The sequence below is a fragment of the Centroberyx gerrardi genome, chromosome 8 (assembly GCF_048128805.1).
Source record: "Centroberyx gerrardi isolate f3 chromosome 8, fCenGer3.hap1.cur.20231027, whole genome shotgun sequence".
Lineage (NCBI taxonomy): Eukaryota > Metazoa > Chordata > Actinopteri > Beryciformes > Berycidae > Centroberyx > Centroberyx gerrardi.
Window position 1 is genome coordinate 4,268,005 of NC_136004.1, and position 17,630 is coordinate 4,285,634.

A 17,630-nucleotide genomic window follows, 5' to 3' on the forward strand; every position below is an offset into this window, starting at 1 on the left:
CAACGACTGAATTTAGTTCAATTCAGTTAGGCTCAGGCATGGAGAGAATGGGTCCAGTCCAGGATTGTCATGTGTGCAGTGGGGGCCCGGGATCAATGCCACCCCCCCATCACCCACCACCCCCACCCCAACTCCCACCGCTCTCCAACACCTAGCCGGTCGACGGAGCCCCCTGTGGCAGCTGGGCCGAAGCCTTAAACGCACCCCCTCCACACACACACACACACACACACACACACACACACACACTCCACATACACATGCACACACCACAACCCCGCGTCAGGCTTAACTCCAACCTGCAGCAATCAGAACCACCAAAAAAAAAGTTTAATTAAACACTCGACAGAGGGGGAGGGGAGGGAGGGGGGGGACAGAACTCCTCACTTCAGCCCGTTCAAACAGCATGCAAATCTGTATAAGCGTAGTGTGCCAGAGCAGACAGCAGCTCCGCAGCTTCCACATTCCTCAGCGACTGGCTGCTGCTTTCATTAAAGCCGCCACACAATAGAGAAATAGACAGAGGGGGCTGACATGGAGTCTCAGCCAGGTCGGACACACAAAGACCAGGCCTGAAGATGCCCAGGGTCTGCCTGTCTGTCAGGGAAAGTACAGAATGTACAAGTTCTTGCTTGACTGTAGGATGTTGTTGTATAAAAGATGTGTAGTCTATATAGTCTTTTTTTTATTGACTTGCTTCTGTATGATGTTTTTCAACCTATTACTTACCTATTTAAATTAATTTTATGGCCAGGTGTTTGCATTTATGTAATTGTTAAAGCACTTTGTAAAATCTGTTCTATACAAATAAACCTTATTTTTATGATATTGTCTTTTGTTGCTGTATTTAAAGTTTATTTGCATATTGCTCAGTGGTTACCTGCAGTTTCTAACCTTGTTCCACTTGGCAGGTATTACTAGGCCTATGTCTGGCTATTGCTGAAAATTTTTCAATACCAGTTCTGATTCCTCAAATTCTACTATTCAAGTACAATCCCTCTATGGATACCCTTGATTGAGGTATGAAATCACATTTCATTACCAGATAGAGTAAATTATATTTTGTGTAGCATTGGCTTTTCTAAACAGAATCACACCATATATGATTGATTTTCTCAATAGAAATGCCCCTAGGCTATAGTAGAAAGACCTGAGATCCTATATGCATCTAATATATTAAAGAATTTTATTTTCATTTTATTTATTTTTTTAACTTTATTTTTTTCAAAATGTGAAACACCACAGTGACATTAAAACAAGGTAAAGATAGCAACAAGAATAAATAAATAAAATAAAATACATACACATACATACACACACATATAAATATATATACACCCTCCAAGTACCCGCATCTTTATCATTTTAAAGAATTTAAATACTTTTTGATGTCTTGAAATATGTATCAGTGTCAGTAGGTTACCCATAATTATCGGTTTTCAATATCCAGGCCTAGTTGTTACAGTAGTTCTGTACTGTAGTACTCAAGCTGGATCCAGTTGTTGACATCAGATTTGGCACTTGTGATATAGTGGTAAAAAAAAAAAAGGCAAGCAATCAATTAATAAAAAACAGTTAGCTTTTCATAATGGTATTTTTTATGTTTTATTCTCTCAGGAAGACCTTAATTTCATGTATCTTCCATCAGTACATATTAAAGTACATGTTTGCGTCATGGATGCTCATATCATCTTAAAAAGGAGGGTAAAAGAGAGTTTCCTGTGGTTTACCCTCCACCACATCCACGTTTATATCTTCCCTGGCTTCGTCTTGGCCCCACACCACCATTAGTGTACAGTTTATGGAGGTGAAAACTGGCCAAGCTGTCTGTGTGAGCAGAGGAGATTTATGGTGGGGAACCTCACACAGACAAAACACCACCATGCATAACTATTCACCTCTAGAGTGAGTAAAAACACAGGAATTTAAATGGAAAAGGTTAAAAAACTAACACTCTTTATTTCCTGAACAGCCATCATGACAAATCAAAATCTCACATTCTTAAACACTTATTTTTCTTAAAACAAGTAGGCTAAAGAAATCTGTCAAGGGGGTGATCATTTAATTCCTTTCCAAAACAAATCAACTTGTTTCAAGATATATTTTTTTCTTCATCATTTTCTTGATACTATTGCAGTCATCATTAGTGGCTTATTCTGCCTTGTTTCAAAACACTGACACTTGTTTCTACAAAATTAGCATGTTAGCATGGAGCCTACTCACTGAACATACTATCACTGAACACAGTGTATGCTAAAGTGTTTGCATGGAGCACTGGAAATAATCATCTACTGGGGACATATGAATGATTTCGGTGTTAATGTTCCCATCACTAACAGCGAAGTTGACCAGTGGGACATTCTCCCAAAAACACAGTGTATTCCTTTAAGAGCAGTTAGACTGATAAATCCAGCGTCATCCAGGACTCAGACAAACCATGACAGGGGGTCGTCATCTCGCCATATAAACAAATACTCTCCAGATTAGCATTAACAAGACAACCAATCTGTCCCTCCAAGTTCGTGTTTGCAGTTTACCGGCGTTACCATACGGACCAAATGATCTACAGCATGGGAGAGGCTTTGGTGAGGGATCTGCTAAGTGATCTGTGGGCAAACAAACATGCTTAAAACACATACACTCTCACAAGTGATGTGATACACTTCATGCCTGGAAGCTTGAACAGGAAGCCAACACTACAGTACCTCCTCCTTTACAGCAGCACTGTATGGAAATGTACTTTCACATTTAAGCACTTGGCTGATGCCCCTATCCAGAGTGACTTCCAGTGAATGCAACAGGAAGATGAACTTAAAATTCCTACATCACCAGCATTCCAAGCACCTAAGTGTAGAGTATGAGCTCCAGCATCCTGACTTTAACAGTAGAAAGCAGCATCAGGCATCTCAATATTAAAATGGTTGCAGATGTGGAATCAAAACCAAAATGTATCTCCAGCCACCGCTGATACATGACAGTGAGGAAAGAGGAAACACTGTTGGTGGTATTTTACAAGCGGTGGGAAGAGCAGGATTGGGCTAGTAATAGGCGGCCCAGGCTAATTCTGCCATTGAATGGTAATTGAGGTTTATGACAGTCCATCATTTCCCACTGAGGGGGCATCTATTAACACTTAAACCACAACTGCCTGTACCACAACTGTATGCAAAAGTCAGAATAGCAGGTGGCACTGGGTTTTGAAGAGATGGTGTTGATGGCCTCTGTCTGTATTTTCAACAGAAAAAGTCCCAGCTAACATTTCCCAACATCCTCAGAATGGGGAGGTATGGGGGAGTTTTGTAATTTATGAGGCTCCTTATAAAGTTCCAGACAGGAGATTTGCTGTGGGTAGTCCATCTCGTACTGGTCACACACACACACACACACACACCGCACTCACAGAGAACCTCTCCCCCACAACTTGACATCCATTCCTGTCTGACCTTAAACAACAATGGCATCTCAAAGAGGTCCAATTGCCTTGTGACCCCTAAATTCACCCCCTCCCCCTCCTTTTAACTCTGTCAACAAAGAATGCTGCTAGAACTAAGACGGGGAGGCATTCAAACTCCATTTAGCAGCCAATCCACCGTTCATTTTTCTCACCTCCATGTGCATCCACAACTGTTGAACTCTGGCGTAAACAACATTTAAATTTTTCTTTCTTTCTTTGTATTTTTTTAAACTGTCTCGTGGCTGGAAAGTTGCCAGTCCGAACCCCCAAGCAGAGAAAAGAGCGCCACCTACAGAAACTTCATCGACAGAAAATCCAACAAGACGTCACAGTACTGGACACATTGGCAGGTGATCTCTGGGAAGTGTAGTGCAGCAACACCACAGCAATGAGTGCTGAGCACCAAGGATGGAGACAAAATAAAAAACACCACAACAATGAGCATTTAACACCAAAGATAGAGACAAAACGAGATTCTACGAGATTACCACCACCCAGGGTGAATGTGGAACTGTATGAATGTCAGTCAGGACGTCGCTGAATAAGAGCATATTACTCAGCAAAACATCCCTGCATAAATACATTTTAAATAAAAGCAGAGTTGTACTGCAGCAGCCTGACAAGTAGAGACTCGATAAACGACGATGATAACTACAGAGCTGCAGTTTGCCTCCTCCAAGGGGAATTAGTCCCGATCCTGGGAGTCCCCGTAAGAGGAATCTAGGATGTTCAAGCATCTTAAGGAGCAGCGGCGTAAGATACCTGACCAAATCCCCAAAGTTTCTCACCGAAGGAGAAATGGGGTTGCCTGACAGTGGCTCGCGAAAGCAAATCCCTGTTGTGACTTCACTAATTATTCTGGCTGTCTCTAATACCTGATTAAGCACGATCAGATGTGACTTACGGACCAACTGGGGCCTTTTCATCTAACCACGGCTCTACCTGTTTCTAGCTATTCTGCTCTTTTGGTTGTTCTTAAAATGTCATCGTCACACCGGTCTGAAACCCACTGTAGTGTACAACATACTTTTGTTTCCAATATACTGGGAGGATGTATGGCTAAATCTCTAAGCTCAACATGAGAATGTCCGCCGTTTAGAAAAACAACTGACCTCAAGCACTAATGATATATTCTCTGTATGGTATAAAGAGATTGTCAAGCCTCAATCTGTTGGCCTCCTGTCTGGAGTAATCTTGATTAGGGGCTAATAAGCCAAAGAGACAGCGGTCCCCCCAGTGGCCCCCCAGTGGGCCCCGCAACCCTCCAAAACATCCCCGTTAACCCTTTATCGCCCAAACCTGGCCTGAAGGAGGCCCGCTCAAATGCTCAAGTAATGAAAGGGATTGAGCGGAGCTAAGGGGATTGGAGCGAACTTCCTCCAGTAATATTTTGAAGGTAAATCTAATGGCAAAATATTGCATTCCATGTAGCTCTTAAGATTGTGTCTGTCTGTAAGCTTAGCGGTGACATTACAGGGAATTCACAGAGGGGGTCTGCAGACAGACAAGGCAGACATGTTTTTCTGTTTTGGTCCAGCAATGTTAGAGTATTATAGGTCAGTGGCTGTACAGTTCATGGCAGTTGTTATGCACCTTTCTTAAGGTACATAAAAGGACACAATCTTGCAAATACAAAGGTGGGTAAACTGAGGTGGTTTTACCCTCCACTGCACCCCTGCACAGAAAACATGTCAATTGTGGAGAAGGAACCAAGATTTTTCTGTTACAGCACAGACTTTCCAACAGCTTCGCCACACAGCGACACAATTGTTCTCTATTTTTGCCATCAATTATGATGAACCATATTTTGACAACATGTACCTTACTGTCCAGTATGTGATCCACATTGATTTTGCCCCATTTGTCGCTTCCCATCCCGATTGGCCATTTAAATGTTGTCATGAGGCATTACCATAACTTTAGTTTGGTTGATGGGAAATTATACTCATTGTCTTTGAAGTTGTTATTTCACAAAAGTAGATATTTTCATCATAAAAATAAGATTTTTTCATTTGTTTTTTTGATTTATGAGCTCCCAGCATCACAGAAAATGCAACGCTATGACATCCTCAAATTGCACAGGTTCTGATTGTTGAAAATAAATTAATAGTTACTTTGTACTTGTGTTAAACATCAAGAATTCTGAAAATATAACATAGATGCTTAAGGGACAAGAAGCATTACTGTCCATAACCTTTTCTTTCAACCATTTCACTGCAATTTGATGATGTCATTGGATAGCATTTGTTTTAAGTGGAGGGCTAATACTCAAAATTCTTAAAACTGGAAATAATCTGTGAAAGTTAAGTAAAATGCTCACGTTGTATACCTAGATATTTGCAACAGCACATAAATTAGAAAGCATTTAAGCTCAAAAAGAACATTTAAGAGTTACTTGACTTGTTCACAGAAATTCATCTAAACTTTAATACATATTATCATGATGAATGAGTGTTTTGTGCTGGGTAAATTGAGGCGTTGACACATCTTAATTTACAGTCAAAGCATCAACAGTCACACGGTCAGAGACTTTGAAAGCATTGACAGTTTTTATAGACATCCCTGAAGTGGTTTTACAACATATTGAAAGTGCTCAGTCACTACTGGCTCTGAGTAGGGAGAATCCCTCCAGCTTTTTGCAAACATATAAATAAACCCTTAAATCCAAAACTCACATATAGAAAGCCTTTGATAGTCACTTCCTGAAAATGAGCTTTAGTAATCCTCTAATAGGATACTACACAAATATACTGTACACATATCACAGCACAACTGTAAAACCATAAAGAATAAGGTCACTATAAACTCACTGCTGAGTACCACAGACACACTATAAGTCCCTATAGGAATATTAAAGGAATATTATAAGATCACTATAAACTCATTGTTGAATACCACAAATTCATAAACCCCTATAGGAATTTATATTGCATATTACATACTAAGTCCCAACAGAAATGTAAGTCACTGTAAGGAGTTTGTAGTGTGTTATAGGGTTATTCTAGTGATTTTTCATCCTTATTTATGATCCACTATGAGTCCAGTGAAGGCTCCAGATGTTTCAGCACCCCTCCCACCAGGTACAGACTACCAGCCACCAGGACAGAGATGCGGCCCGCCTCTCTCAGGGTTTTAGCAGACTCAGTGGACCCAAGTGAGACAATGTTGGACTTCCTCGAGGCAACAGGGACGGTGATACGGGGGTCTTTTCCCTGGCTGATCCACTGGAGGGCGCTGAGGATGCAGGGGAAAACCAGGGTGCGACTTCTAGGGTCGGTCACCAGGCGGCGGCGGCGGTACTGTAGCGTCTCTGTGGCGTTCAGGCTCTGCCAGCTGCTCTGGTTTTCTATGCAGCGAGCCAACATGTGCTGCACAGACACACTGATGCTGCAGTGGGCTGCGGGAGAGACCAGCAGCAGCAAAGCAAAGGAAGACAAGACATGGGAGAGACATTTCTCTGCAAAGAACACTTGATCCCTGGTGTAATATTTTTTGAATCTTTTATTTATCAAGGGAAAGTTATCTGAACAAAATGAGTTTCACTTTCCCCATCCACACGTGAACCGATGACTTTCCGGTCACAAGCTTCTCTATTTTTATTTGCATTCATGTCTGCCATTTCTATTGTTCATCTTATATCAACCAGTGAGTCCAAATGCAGTGTGTAAGACACTGAATCCCTACCTATTCACTCACTGCAAGTCACTTTAGATGGGAGTGCCTGCTAAATTACTTAAAAAATCCAGACACACACAATTCCATGACATGAAATCAGGCATATTTGAGTAGCCAACTATGAAATTTCATAACTAAGACTGTGGATCTGGCCACTGTTACATTTTATTATAGTCTGTACAACATTTCATAAAGCTGTTTTGAAAAGGGGTGTTGATGTAAAGTTTATTCTCAGTATTAGATTAATTCAAATAGACATACATCGACAACGACAAAGTCACCTTATCTCACCTGTATTGTTTGTAGGTGTTTCAGTTATATTGGGGCAGAACACTGCATAGTCAAACTGGCAGGGCTGCAAGTCACACAGAGAGGCTGTCATACAGTATTTGCATTACAATGACGGCAGTATTTGAACACAAACATCATGAAAACAACAGTCTGTTGTACTCACCACTAGAAGTTTGAGCAAGGCAACAGAGTCCCTCTCTCCTGTTGTGTTGAACAGCAGGATTTTGACTCCAGGGCCACTGTTAGAGAGACAGAGGAGAAAATGCACTCTGTTATTCTGTTAGTCAAGTGTTGTGCCAAAATGTTTCCCCTAAAAATGTGTTGCCCTGGCGGTGTATCCTTGTTAGGATTAGGTAGGTTACTTTCGGTAGACTACTTTCAATCCTTACACTGCAAAAAAATGGCAAGTTGTCAAGTGATTTTATCTTGTTTCCAGACCTACTAAGCTTATTTTGTGATAGTTTTAGTCAAATTCTCTCACTGCACTGCCAGATAATCTTTCTGGTTTCAGTAAATTTCACTTGATTCATGCCAATATGACTTCTTTCAAGAAATCATCATAAAACAATGAAGAAAATCTTGAAACAAGAAACTTTCTCCAAGACAATTTCACTTTTACCAAAGAAATGTCCTGAAACAAGTTACATTCTCCTGACAAAAAGTCAAATTTGTTGAAATCGGTAAAATTATCTGCTAGTGCAGTAAGATGATTTCACTAAAAAACATCCTAAAATAAGCTTGATAAGTCTGGATACAAGATAAAATAACTTAATAAGTCAGTTTTTGCAGTGTATAATCTCTGTAATTATTTTAAAATGTTGTTTTACCGTTTGAAAAGCCAGCACTAGGAAAACAATCCACAAACTTGAAGTGATTTTTCTTATTTTCTTCCCTAGGATGTAATCGAGATGAAACACAATTTTCTAGGGGATACAAATTTGGGCACAACGCAGGCAGCCTGTCCTTATAATAACTGTTCAGCCTTGAGTTTGGCATCAATGCCTGAACCTGATGGGACCTCAGTTTAGATATACAGTATATATAAAGCAGAACAAATACAGTTAACCCAATAAATAGCTTTGTAAGGTACAGCATTGTAGCCTTGCATATTAGGATTTGCATGTTTGGTCTGCGTATCACTCTTATTTTGAAAGACAAATGGTGATTCTGAACATTCAGAATCAGTAGATTTTAACAACAAAACTAAACTTTTCAGTGTGCATTTTCCACATCTATTTGTTTTGTATCTACTCAAGGAGGAAGCCATCACATCAGATCCTGTCTTTTGACGAGACAGTATGTGGTCAAGTTTTCCTCCAAGGTTTTGAATGGGTTACGTTTGGACTCAAGTAAATGCAAAAGAATTGCAGTGCCATCTTAAGGCGGTTTGGGCTAACTCCACTGAAGCTGGTGCTCTCGTACCGAGTCTGGTTTCCCTGTAGCGTCTCCTGTATGAACCAGCGGATGCAGGCCTGCATGCTGGCCGCGGTGTGGGCTCCATCTAGGTAATATGTCACAGGACCCCGCCTCACCGTCTGGCTTCGTCCCAACCACTCTGTCTCCTGCAGACCTGGAGGAGGGGAGAGGGAGAAAGAGACATTTCAGTACTTTTATGTACAGTTGCTTCAAGTCTCAAGTCAGGTGTCAAGTCCATCTTATCGCTAAGATGGGAATTGAGTGGACTCCAGCATCCACATTACTGTTTTAAAACAGAAAATTTGCACATGGAGAGAAAAACAAAGAATAAAACACCACCCCAGCAAGCATTTGATGGATGGTGAAGGTTAATGAAAACCCCAAAAAGCACAACATTTTCACCATCAGATATTATGGTATGGTTAAAATTCATATTAAAACAGTTTTGGAAACTGTTTTGAGCTGATATCAGAAAGATATTTAGGTCCTAATTTCACAAAACAATGCATGTAGCAGGTATGGACAACTATGTAACTTTCATTTTGGAGCTGTATTTACACTGATTTTCAATGTTGTTGCAAGCCATCGACTCAAATCTATTCAAAGTCAAAATGTTTGCTGGGTAAGAGCAGAGTCAAGCATTTTCCGATGCAAATAGTAAACTCTGACTGCATGTGCAAGGATTTAAACTCGCCTTTAAGCATTGCTGTGCTGGGCTGGAAAGCTGCTGCCTGGGAGCCCAGTCTGTGCCCCGCTGCAGAGAGGAGGCCATTTGCAAGGAGTCACATCTGTAAGGTTTTCACAATACACAGACAATGTTCCACACTAAAGAATGAGAATACATGATATGATTGATACCAGAAAATGAAAGAAATATTACAGTACTTTGGGAAGGATAGTGGGTGTTTAAGTCCCTAATTGACAAAAGAGCAACATTCCAAATAGATTTCTGGTGATTTTTGCATGATCTTTGCTCTCCATTATAATGATAAAAACTACAAGATCAAATTGAGACTCGCTTCGGCAAACGTATAGCGAGTGCCACACCTTGCCGCCAACCAACTGATGCCCATGCCTTTGTTTCAGATTTTGGATATACAGCACTTTGAAATTCAATGATTCAAATGTACCCACCACCTTTCTCCTCCGCCTGCTGGTGTTGTAGCCAGCTAGAGCTGAGCTGCAGGGCCAGCGAAGCGTTCAAGCGTTGGTGTTCTCCTGCCAGGCCCAGACACACAGGACCAGCTACAGCCTCATACTCATCCAGCTCCGGACAAACCCACAGAGGACACTGGGTAAAAATACAAAAGACAGACCTTGTTATTACTAATAGCACCACCTCAAATTGAGCCCGTTCAACTGAAAGTACGTGAGAAAGAAGAAGTTCCAAGTCACTCTTCAAGTAAAAAAGAAATTAAAAAAGCCTTTATTGCATGGCTAATTCAAAAGAACATTAAAACCATACTCCAACTGGAGTTCTTGCTGCAGTTTGGTGTGCGACTCTTTGATGGAGGCCACAGCATGGCTGAGTCGCAATGCAGTTGGTTTTTAACCCTGAGATCCAAGCTGCCTTCAGTTGACGGCTGTTTTGAATTGTAGGATTGAATTATCTCCGATTTAAAATGTCCCTCCATGACTTGTCTTGGACCCACTTTCTATACAAATGTTCAAAATCACGCAAGGACATTTGCCTCCTTGCCCGACTTCTCTTAGACCCCAAAAACCATTAGCCTTTCTAGTGGTAATAACTCTGAGCCAGTCATGCAATTTTTTTTTTTTACTTGGAAAGTGCCTGGGAACTCCTTTTTCATTGAAAGCAGCAACCAAAACCGAAGAAACACACAGAAACTCAGTAAAAGCATCTCTATCCTCGACTTTAATTATGTATTTGAATGTACAGTATGTCCAGTGTTTTTTTTGCTTGTCTTATCCGTACTGTCTTGTATTTTTGGCCTGTCTTGTATGTTAGAGGACCACAGAGGAAATTAATGGATTTGTTTTATAAGATTATGTACAGCTGAATTTCCACTTCCTTATACAAACATACTTTATATTTTAACTTTCGTATAAATCTAGGTTGGTGAGGATTTTGTATCCATATCTTATGCACATTAAAATGAAAAGAGTCACAACACTTAAAATGAGTTAAGGGAGTTATTAATGGAGGAGACCCCATCAAAACCACTTTAAATACCATCTTAATGTTTGACTGCTTACTTTCTAATTTAATGTAAAATTCAGGGAGACAGGATCTTTCCATTAATAACTTATTAATAACCCTGTAAACCTGCACAAAAGGCATAAAAAATCCCTTAATTTCTAGTGTCTCCACGAACCAATCCATGAATAAATCCATAAATGATACTAACCTTACTTTATTAAAGCTATGTCATTTTTAATGGATAATAAATGTTTATGTAATGACAAAATTAAGGACATTTCAGGGATAAAATTATGGGGTTTGGTTTCGTAGAGACACTACCAATCAACTTTCTGCTCTTTTCAGCTAGAGCCAATCGAAGGCTAGACACCATCATCATCCTCACCCCAATCTCTTCAGCTCTGTCCTGCAGGACTCTCAGAGGGCTGGGTGGCTGTCTGACGGTGAATGCTGGGACGCCTGGCTACAGACAGAGGCAGGCATCAATACATTACAATACAAATAACACAACTGTCATTTGTCTTCATGTTTGCTGTTGTAAGTTGTTGCTTTGCTCTGCTATTTTATGATTAAAGGTGCAGCGTGTAGCATTTTAAACATCAATGTATCATTGCCAAATTGACTGTGATACCTTGGTATAATTAGAGTAAACATATGAGAGCATGGTGGAGATGATTGGTAGCCTCTATCTCACGCCAGTGGCATTGTTAGTGCTGGAGTTTCTCAAAATTAAGATTTCCCATAAACCCCGTTGCTTCCTGTCCCCCCTCCATGTTGGAAGTGATTTTTCCATTGGCCGTCCACTCCTTCCACCATCTGCTGCCAGAAACTCTGAAAGCTTTAGCTCCATTTGCTCTGGAAGAACAGCGCCCTCTTCCTGTTTTGTGCCGTAAAGCAATCCAGCAGATTTCCTGCCAAATCCGACCCAGTGACACACCGTGTAAAAATGCAGTGTAGAAGCCGGTATAGAGGCTGCTAATCTTCTCTGGTCTCAGTTATTATACTAAAGTCTCAAAATGAATGTGTCATTTATTGTTAAAATGTTAAAATTATTTATTATTAAAATGCTAAATGTAGAAGCTTTAAAAATTGCTCAGAATTTCAGTCAAAATGTACTCCTGTGGCTGTTTTAGTTGGGAGAGATCAATTATATATATATATATATTTTTTTTACCTTGAAAATGCCGGCCTTCTGCCAAGCTATCTTCTCCATGGTGTCTCCAAGCAAACTGGAGTGATCGATACCAAGGGACGAAATCCCACACACCCATGGCTTCCTATGGACCAAAAACAGTGTTGGACGACTACTGTAGCAATTACATAAACATAGAACAATCCAATGCATTGCTTTCTGAATCTTTACGGAACTTTACCTGATTATGTTTGTGCAGTCATATTGCCCTCCAATCCCAACTTCAAACACCGCTAAATCCACCTGTCTTACGCAAAAATGCCCGTGAGGATGGTTTCAGCCTTAGGGTCGGAGTGCGTGTATGCGTGTGTGTGTGTAGTGGTGGGGTATGTTGGGATATGGCTTTGTGAGGTATGCATGGCATGCTGAGATGGGGGACATTGGTATGTATGTAAGAGCCTCACCCTCTCCTGCAGGAAGACATGGAAGGCCAGCACGGTCAGGAATTGGAAATAGAAGGGCATACTGCCTCCATGGACGTCCTGTGGATTCATGGAAATACAATGATTATTAGTAGGAAGAGGTCACTGAGGTCATATGAGGTTATAATCTCACGTAGCCACACCTCCGGCTCAAGCGACGGAGGTCTGGAGAACCATTAACCAGCAGTAGTTGGTTAGAAAAGGGCAGCGACGCTGTGGACTGTCATCATCATTTAAACCGGTCACATTTGGCTAGTTCAGAGCATGGCACTGGTGCTCACTTGTTTACTGTCATAGGAAGGAAAAGGAAGTTGCACTTTGCTAGGCTTTGTAGGCTACTCGCAAAGTACCTGGCATTGTAGCTATTGTACCTATGGAAACTTGTTCTACCTGGGCAGAAAAACAAACCAGAAGTGCCACTTTTGCAAGAATCCTATTTCAAACTCAGAGCCAATCAGTGCTGCCTTTGGCTCAGCAAGGTCTCGTAAGTATGAGGAAATTTTCAACAGACCTCCGTTGTTTGACGTGTGGCTATAGCTATGCAAGATTAGTATGAGGTGGACACTTTGGATGAATAAGGTTCAATCTGACATTTTGGTCAAATGAGTTATTTGAATAACAGATTTTTAGATGTGGCTGAAACTTGATTTTTCGCTTTTGCCGCATCTGCTTTAATAATCAGCGTTAATACTATCATTGCAATGCCTACCTTTGTGACCTCTAACCGCTCATACGCCTCCCAGAAGTACTTGGTGAAAAGCTCCTTGCTGATCGGCCGTCCATTGATGCGTATTCTCTCTCTGACATGAACCAAGTGTGGAGAGCTGAGGGTAGAAAGGCTGTGGTCAGAGTATTTTACTGCTGTCAGGTAAAACATCACCAAAATGTCATCTTTTAAGGAGATCAAAAAAGACAGCCTTGTGTTTAGCAAGAGCACTATGCATTTTTGAATTTATCCAATGGGTTATGAAAGGGTTTCATAAGCACTAAGGGTCGTGATGCAGTGAGCCTCACCTATCGGGTACCCCAAGAAGGTTAAAACAAATCCTAAGAAGTATTGCCAAGTATTATTTGACCCATGTCTGAAGGACATGCAAAAATATCGCAGAAGAAGTAGCATGCGCTGTCTCAGCCAACACTGTAGGGTTTTCTGTGTAATCTTGTGTTTTTTTTATCTCAGTTTTCTATAGACTCCTTCCCTACAACATACAGATGCAAGAGAAAACATGAATAATAGCTGTTACACCCAGTCTGGGAGACTAAAGGTGCAACATTAAAAGAGAGTGATCCACAATCACCAGCTCCCAAAACACAGTTCGCAAATTATTCTTAATTATAACAATTACTATAAATTACTTATTGATTTACCACACCATTTCACAAGAGGAAACTATAGGCTTCAGGGTGAGCCTTTGCTATAATATCAAAGCCTAACATATTTGCTATAATATGTTAGGCTGTCCTCCTAAATGGGGAGGACAGCCTAACATACCTTGCAAAAGAAAATAAACCTAAATACATGTAACTACCCTAACTTCCTAACTAAACAAACGCAGGAGAAACAGTGGACCAAAAGAATAGGTCACCCACCCCTACTGCAATCTGCTTTCCACCCAATCAATCTCCTGAATGGTTGCATCAGAGCATCATTTCATATTGTGGTACCACTTTGTCACAAAATCCTGCTGTAGGCTATGTGTTGTTTTCCCCTCTCTTAATAAGGATTACAAAACTATTAGTCCCAAAGATGTTTTGCAAATGGCACATCTTTTAAAAAGCGCACACACTTTGGAATTTAACGACTAGAAACATTACTATTCCTACCCAAAACTAACCACAGATAAACTCTTGCAATGTGATTATCTTTTAGAAGGGTCAGCATGGTTGTAACAGCAGTATTGGTTAACCATTAATTACCTAGAGAGCAAACCAGCAAGGCAAAGTCCAGCATTGGACTACAAGCTGAAGAGACATATTGAAACCTGTTAGTGTTTCACTGCCGAATTTAAGATGTTATTATGCTCCTCCAATGATATGGTTTCTATGTGAACTACAATATAATGTATATAATGGATTGTAATGTAGTTGCAATGGGTCCTATTATGTGCAATACAAATTTCCCTCAGGACTAATGGGAGTTACAGTGTGCCTGTGGTACTCAATAGTGAATTTATGATGATCTTATGGTACTTTAAGTTTTTTTGTTGTTTTTTTTTTATCTCGTATGGTATCTCTATAGTAGTCCTATTACTATAGTTACTTTCAATGTGTCTGTGGTGTACAATTGTGAGTTAATAGGAACCTTATCTCATTTAATGGTATTTTTGCTATGGTACCACTATAATATAATATAATATAATATAATATAACCTAACATAACATAATATTTCAGTAGGGATAGGTAATTTTGCTGTGATATTCTATCCCTCTAAAATGTATTATAAGATTACTTTGGTTCTTTTAGGTTATATACAATGTCAGTCCTTTTTTTTATTGGTAATACCTGTAGAATCCAGTTCGAAAGCCATAACTCCTGAGGATTCTCTCAGTGAATGCACAGGTTGATCCCTGGGGTAAAAAGAATGAAAATAGCATTTTATTATTTATTCATAGCAGTGTTTCAATATTGAATTTCTTACCAGCAGTACACTGTTTTCTACTGTTACATACCTTTCCTTTGGTTCCTGTCACGTGGATTATGTTGAGTTTGTCCAGCTCATCCACCTGAAGACGTCCAAGTGAAGCAAGTAACAAAATTCAATAGTGCAGAGGTTCCCACAAGTTTTCATCAATATACATTAAAGCAGCAATTTGATTTTTTTTTTTTTGTCCCAGGAACCATGCAGCTGAGTGGATTTGTGGTTGTTAAATATGATTTAATTTAGAACTGCATAACTGTCTCTGCTGTAGGTGGGGATAACTAATAAATGGGAAAACTATGATTAGAATAGTCAATCATATAGGCTAAATTGTCTTATTGTCTTAACTTCTAGTGAATGAAATATCTATCAAATTAACAAGGGCGTCAGTTCCATAAATACCAAGCAACATAGCAAAGTCCCTGCATCTATTGGATCTATTTGGATGCTGCTCACTTTTGAGTTAATTCAATGGGCGGGGCCAAAGAACCACTGATTCTGGCTAAGTAACATAAGACTGAAGCCCAGTGAAAAAGACAAGACGTTAAGAGAGGAGGAAGCTAATATTATGAAGCCTATAGCGCTGTTACTCACTGAAAATACGCAATCTAACCACACTAAGTTTTCTAGGTTAGCTAGCTAGCCTAGCGCCTAACTAACCTTCCAAGTTCAAACTAGCTAAACTACAGCTATCTATGTAAGCTAATTAGCTAGCATGCTGACATTTAACATTCATATTTTATTTATTTATATTTTCACTAGAGTTCCTTCTTTGCCATTCAAGTTTGTCAGTTAGCTAACTTGTGCTCTTAAAAACTGTGGTTCTTTGGCTTCACCCACTGAGGTTTAACTCAACCAATGAGATTATTTCTGCCTCCAGAGCAGCTCTGCCTCCGAGAAAATGTTTGCAAAAATAAAACTACAATGAATCACTACAATCTCTGGTCCTTGCCACAGCAATAGAAGATAGAGAGTCCGTTTGTGTCCACCTGCACAGCAAGAGTGCTCCGAAGTGCATGAATCAAAAAGATCATTCAAAAAAAATTCAGCTACTCGTGGAGAATAATTGCCTATTGATATTGTTGTGTTTCTACTTACAGTAATGCCTGTCCGATGGAGGAATCCCTGCATAGCCTGGAGCTGCAGACTTGGATCCTCCTGATGTCCACGCTGCCGCTCCAACACAGCGGCATTATTCTGCAAGCTGTTTAGGACACAGACAGCTCCCTGAGCACACACACACACACATACACACACACACACAGAATAACCTTTTCAAGAGCTGAAAATGTAGCCAAGTTATTATACATTAAAAGGTTTGTATAACCTTTTATGTATAATAATACCCACTTGAAAACTTATTTTGGTCCTCTTCAAAATGCCAGGTAGACCCAGTATCATGGTAGTAAAGCCTTATCAATAAATTAACAGCTTATTGCTACTGTTGCACGAAAACTGGTTAAATGTAAATTTCATGCAGGACGAGCCTATATAATAAAATCTGTCGGCGACATTGTGACTGGCCGAGCGCAGGAGAGACCGATATGGAACTGGTGCGATCGGGTTCCACTCCTTTTTTTCCCCCCTTCACACCAGTTGTTTGCACAAGATTTCTGCCAGTTTACAGCCTCATAAACCTGTGCTGTCAGAGGGCTATTAGTACATGAAAGAGACATAGCTACAGTGGGACAATACTGCAAAAATGTCCATTTTAAGTCTCACATTCAGTTTTAAAATCTTTGTTTTTTTCTTAAAGCAAGTGAAAAATTCTGTCAGTGAGAGAATTCCACGTGTCCAATGCAGTTTCACTATAGTTTCAGCTGATATCCTGAAACAAGGCAGAATCAGGTATCATTCCACTGGTATCAGGAAAATGACACTTAATTCAGGAAAATTGTTTAAACAGGTTGATTTGCATTGGAAACAATTGGAAATATCTCATGGCATTGGCATTATTTCAGAAAACAAGTCAATACTAGACTAAATGACTTGGTAAAATGGTTTTGTTGAAATGCAAGAGAAAGTATAATTCAAAATAGTTACCTCATAATCCATTAGTCTTTTGTAAAAACCTTTCAGTCAGAAGGTCAGTTGGTTGCTGTGAGATGGTCGGTCTGCAACATGGTCTCATGCTGGTTTTTCAGACCCTCTGTCTAGTGATTAGTTTACTTTAGTTGACTCAGTGAAAATCTATAGATTTTTAGACACAGTGGCCATACATTTTAACTGCATGCCGGTGTGTTCAGAATAGCTTGAATTTTATGTCAAATGTGTAATAATCCAGGATAGGGTGACATTTTACGCACCTCCATGATCAATTAATGAGGAAGGGTAAAATGTTTTAGTAAACTTATGATTTTTTTTGCACAAATTAAAACAG

At 40.0% G+C, this 17,630-nt stretch overlaps 1 protein-coding gene across 1 annotated transcript; it reads right to left on the reverse strand.

Annotated features, from left to right (window-relative positions):
• Positions 1 to 6,486: 6,486 nt before the first annotated feature.
• LOC139915065 (folylpolyglutamate synthase, mitochondrial-like) lies at positions 6,487 to 17,305 on the reverse strand. The gene is made up of 15 exons (XM_078285341.1): positions 17,294 to 17,305; positions 16,349 to 16,477; positions 15,282 to 15,335; positions 15,115 to 15,179; positions 13,321 to 13,435; positions 12,594 to 12,671; positions 12,371 to 12,432; positions 12,172 to 12,274; positions 11,383 to 11,460; positions 9,967 to 10,127; positions 9,531 to 9,580; positions 8,829 to 8,990; positions 7,584 to 7,648; positions 7,411 to 7,484; positions 6,487 to 6,841 (listed from the first exon to the last, which is right to left on the reverse strand). The coding sequence occupies exons 1-15, from the start codon at positions 17,303 to 17,305 to the stop codon at positions 6,487 to 6,489; spliced, it is 1,563 nt and encodes a 520-aa protein (XP_078141467.1).
• Positions 17,306 to 17,630: the final 325 nt, after the last annotated feature.

Excerpts from the sequence above, each read along its gene's own strand:
- LOC139915065 (XM_078285341.1), bottom strand. Across the intron at positions 12,672-13,320 it reads AGCGGTTAGAGGTCACAAAG|GACGTCCATGGAGGCAGTAT; the intron begins GTAGGCATTGCA and ends ATGAATCCACAG. Across the intron at positions 7,485-7,583 it reads CCTTGCTCAAACTTCTAGTG|CCCTGCCAGTTTGACTATGC; the intron begins GTGAGTACAACA and ends TGTGACTTGCAG.